This window comes from Gopherus evgoodei, chromosome 14 (assembly GCF_007399415.2).
Source record: "Gopherus evgoodei ecotype Sinaloan lineage chromosome 14, rGopEvg1_v1.p, whole genome shotgun sequence".
Lineage (NCBI taxonomy): Eukaryota > Metazoa > Chordata > Testudines > Testudinidae > Gopherus > Gopherus evgoodei.
In genome coordinates this window covers 33,933,887-33,938,752 of record NC_044335.1, presented here as the reverse complement: position 1 = coordinate 33,938,752, position 4,866 = coordinate 33,933,887, and the positions used below count along the sequence as shown (strand labels likewise).

The 4,866-nt window shown below is 45.4% G+C and overlaps 1 protein-coding gene across 1 annotated transcript; it reads right to left on the bottom strand.

Moving 5' to 3' along the window:
- Window positions 1-746: 746 nt before the first annotated feature.
- On the bottom strand, window positions 747-1,697 carry LOC115635226 (olfactory receptor 10C1-like). The gene has a single exon (XM_030533606.1). The coding sequence runs from the start codon at window positions 1,695-1,697 to the stop codon at window positions 747-749; it is 951 nt and encodes a 316-aa protein (XP_030389466.1).
- Between the last annotated feature and the right edge of the window lie 3,169 nt (window positions 1,698-4,866).

The following is a 4,866-nucleotide window of genomic DNA, read 5'->3' as shown; positions in this document are numbered from 1 at the left end:
TGAGTTGTTCATGAATTGTTCACCTTAACTATTCCTTATTTGTGATTGGTCACTGACTGCATGCAGCTAATTGCTTCACTCTGATTGATAAATAACCAATCAATTGCTGGGATGAACTTCCAGCAACTAATCATCTGTGCTAAACCCCCTGGAATTTCTATTTCTAGGATTTACAGACACTTTAATGAATCCACAATGGTTAGCTCAACAGTCGTAAAGAACTAACATCCCAAGCAGAAGCAGACAGAGGAGCTGGACCATTTATTTATAGGTTTGCTCATTTCTCTCGTTAGCCAGCCAATATGGCACAACAGCCCTAATTTGTACATAATCACTTTTCTGCAGAGTGTCGCTATTCCTTGTTTTACAGAGCCCACCATGCTGAGAGATGCTATAGGAGAGCCGAGTTGGTGTGCCAAACACCCTGTCTTTTAAATCAAACAATCTGTATAAGATACACATGTTCCAATGTCCAGGAAGCATAGTTATGGGCAGAGTCAAAGACTTTACAGCTGCACAGTGCCATTCAACCAGCTGTGGTTATTTCTTATTTACAAGCCAGCAAGTGAGAGGAGAATTGGGTCCATTTAATGCCAATGGAGTTACTTACGCTGGTGTAAATCAAGAGTAACAGAGGAGGCTCGTGCAAGAGTGGTGAAAACCAGGTTCACAATAGTTTTAGAAAACACTGGAAATGAGCAATGTCCTCCCCCTGCCCCCAATGTCCCACAAATAAGAGTCACTCCTCACCCACACCATATGAGGAAGGAAGTCTGTCTTACTATTGACTTTCTGAGTGCTCTCCTCACCTCCTTGTTCCTTAGACAGTAAACAATGGGGTTGAATATGGGCGTCACCACCGTGTAGAGCAGAGAGAGCAGCCTGTCACTGCCCAGAGAATAGACTGACTTGGGCCTCACATAGATGAACGTGACAGTCCCATAGAAGAGAGAAACCACAATGAGCTGTGAGGAGCAGGTGGAGAAGGCTTTGCGCTGGCCCGCAGCTGAGGGCATCCTCAGAATGGCAGAGAGGATGAGGATGTAGGACAAGAGAATGAGCAAAAATGGGATGAAGATAAAGACCACTGTCACTATGGCAACAGCAGCTTCATTCTTGCGGGTGTCTGTGGTGGCCAGTCTGAGCACAGGAAGAATGTCACAGAAGAAATGGCTGATAGTATTAGACCCACAGAAAGGCAGAGTAAATATTGAAGCTGTTTGACAGAAAGCCACCAAGGTACCAATGGTCCAGGAACCAGCTGCCATCTGAGCGCAGACTCTCTGGCTCATAACCAGGGTGTATTTCAGGGGGCGGCATATGGCCACGTAGCGGTCATACGCCATAACGGAGAACAGGCAGCACTCTGTGATGCCGAAGAGAATGAAGAAGTACATCTGAGTGCCGCAGCCCGCAAAGGAGATGGTCTGGGTCTCTGACAGCAGGTTCAGCAGCATCTTGGGGATCACAACCGAGGTATAGCCAATTTCCAAGAAGGACAAGTTCCTGAGGAAGAAATACATAGGGGTGCAAAGAGCCCAATCCGTCACTGTGACAATAACTATCAGATAGTTACCCAGCAGGGCCACCATGTAGAAGGTGAATACCACCACAAAGAGCAGGACTTGCAGTGCCTGGAAATCTGAGAACCCCAGGAACACGATCTCTGTCACACAGGTCTGGTTGCTTTTCCACATCTCTTCAACTTACTTGACTCGTGCAGAGTCCATGGAGACTGCAAAGAAATTTACAGGTGTTAAATGTTTTTGTGGGAAGATAAATTGATGGTAGTGGACAGAGGTGGATTTGCCAGCAAGTCCCCACTCTATACACCCGCTAGCTTACTGGAGGTTTCATAATACATATCTGGCATCAATTCTAACTTTTAACATCCTGAAAAATACCCCTTTGATATTTCTGAGTAGGAAGCTGGAATAACCAAAGAAGATTCTGTCCCTACACAATCCATCACATTTTTAACACTGAATCATAAGAGTATTTCTCTTTTTTTAATCTGTAGATCTCAAAGCAGTTGACAAAGGTGAGTACATACCATTATCTCCATTCTGCATATGAGCAAGCTGATGAAGAGTGAAAAGATGCGATTTTTCTAAGGTCTCACAGCAGGTCAAAGGAAAAGCTCTGATTAAATTCTTATTCACTAGCCCACCCTGGCTCCCCAGGAAAGAGCCTGCCCCAGTGCCTTGGGAATCTAATCCATGATTTGTTCTAAGCAGAAAAGATTCAATTTTCCAAATTTTGAGTTTTCAGTATTTTTTGCTCATAAATCCAATTTTAGATTTAAACAGAAAAGAGAAAAAACTCATAAAAAATCATTCATTTTTTCTGCATCTTTCAGACACCTCCAGTTCCAAGTTTGTCTGCTGAAGTAGCTCTTTTGCAAAGCACAGGGCATCAGGGGAGCTGCAGTATGGAGATCTTCAGTATGAACCTCCATCCAAAAGCAAAGTGGGTGCAGCAAACAGATCCCTCACAACCCAAGTCACCATACATTCCCTCTCTCTGTCAACTTCACGAGGCACTCAGAGTTCATCCAACCAACACTTTTAAGAGAAGATGTGTCAATCACTGACCAGGAGATTAGATAGATAGATAGATACCTTACAGGAAGGTTTATGGAAACCTGTGCAATAAAATAAAATGGTCTAATTCTCCCACTGTCCTGTCTGCTGTGTTGTCTTGAACACCTGAGCAAAGAGAATTCAAAGTGGCTTCAAAAGGCTGGAAGCGGAAGCTAGACAAATTCAGACTGGAAATCAGCCATAGGTTTTGTAACCATCAGGGTAACTAACCATTGGAACAATTTACCAAATGTTGTGGTGGATTCTGCATCACTGGCAATTTTTAAATCAAGACAGGATGTGTCTTTAAAAGAAACAAGGCCATGTAAAAACTCTCCATTCATTCACACTGGTAGTTGCATTTCACCCCTGCTTTGCACTCTTTTGCACACTTGTGAATGGTGACTCAAGGTGCAAAGCAACAGTGAATAGGGTCTCCTGCATCCTCTTCCCTTTGGAACGGCAATAGGTTGTCTCTAAGGTAGTTCTTTGTCCTAGCATCACAATAGGCGGAGCACTACGAGAGCACTGCAACATTGTACGCTCTCTGACACTTCCCTCACCATTGCTCAAATGATGAAGCTCACTTGGGATTCAGGCAAAGTCAGCAAGAGCTTGGAAAGAGTAAAGACTGGATAAAAACTGAGTACTCAGCTCAAGACTTGGTGTCTTCCTGAGTCTCTTTCCAAAATACGTCATATGCCAGCCAATCATTTATATGTTTTTATTGAACTTTATGCTGGTGAGAGTGAATTTCTGCCATCAGCCAGAGAACAGAAAGCACACCGAAAGCAGCCGTGAATGATGCTGCACCCATAGGGTATTTGTTCCATAGAGGACAAAACAAATCTTATTGATATTTAAACCACCATAGGACCTACAGGGCCCATGCAGAATAACAGCCCCATTGGGCCAGGTGCTGCACAGACATAGTGAGAGGCAGTTCTTGCCTCAGTGGGCATGTTAATCTGAATACAGAAGCCAGACAATGAACTACTATTTACAACATATTTCAGATAGGAAAACTGAGGCACAAAGTGACCGAGGGTGAAATTTTCTGAAGGTGCCTAAGGGTCAGATTTTCCAAGGTATTTAGGCCCCTGCTGGGAATTTCAAAAGCACCCAAGCAGGCTAGGAACCTACCGCCAGTGAAATCAATGAGAGTTATGCAGCTAATGTATTCAAACACTTCTGAAAATTCCACTAGGAGTCTGTCTGCATCTTCAGGCACCTAAATAATGTTGCCAATCTGTCCTGTAGACACGGAAGAGCCTAGATCTTTTTGAAAGTCAAGGAGATTTAGGCTCCTAAATTATTTTGGTGCTTTTTAAAAAATGTCACTTTGCCCAGGGTCCCAAAGCGAGGGATTGAAGCCACCTTTACTGCTTTCACCATGAGATTACCTTCGCTTAGCAAGCGGTGAGATTGAAGGCTTCATCCTTGAGGTTCTTCATTTCCAGCATCTTCCATTGCTCTTATCTGGGCTGGTGAGTGATGAACCAACACAGCCCTCCCCACTTAACTCACCCTCCGCCAAGCCAAGGAGCCTTTTGTTGCTTAATCTCTGATTTGTAATCTTTGTCATGGACAAACTTTTCAAATCACAGCAGCCTCTGAAGCAATGACGGAGCTTCCTTGGCACTAGTGGGCTGGGGTTTTCAGAGCAAAGTCAACGGGATCTGGACACCTAACTCGCTAGGCAAGATGGAAATGGATTCACGGGAATTCGGACTTTATAAGCAATTCAAGCTTTGCCCACTCTGTTTAGCGTTCTAACAGAGTGTAAGCGTGTGCTGTCGGGGTTCGCCCCTCTTTGGGGCGGCTGGGAGCCAGGCCGCCTCACTAACTGGGGCAACAAACAACAGCTCAGGGGTCAGGCCCTCAGGCAGGGGCTGAGCAAACAGTTCAGTCTATTAAGCCCAGGCCCTAGGTCAGGGCGGGGCACAAACAATAGTTCAGGGGCTCAGACCCTCAGGCAGGGGCTGAGCAAACAGTTCAGTATACTAAGCCCGGGCCCTAGGTCAGGGCGGGGCAACAAATAACAGTTCAGGGCTCACGCACTCTCGGGTCCATACTACTTGCCACGGGCTATCCTTGGTCAACAGTCCAGTGAAGGGGGCCACAATTGCCACAAATTGGGGGATGAACCGCCAATAATAGCTGGCCAGTCCCAGGAACTGGCATATGTGGCGTTTTGTGGCCAGCGGTGGGCAGGTTGCAATGGCCTGAACTTTTCCCACAAGGGGTTTTACTTGTCCATTCCCTGTGGTATACCCCAGGTAAG

What these genes read in the sequence shown, in the direction of transcription:
- LOC115635226 (XM_030533606.1), bottom strand. Translation starts at nt 1,697, where the DNA reads ATGTGGAAAAGCAACCAGACCTGTGTGACAGAGATCGTGTTCCTGGGG.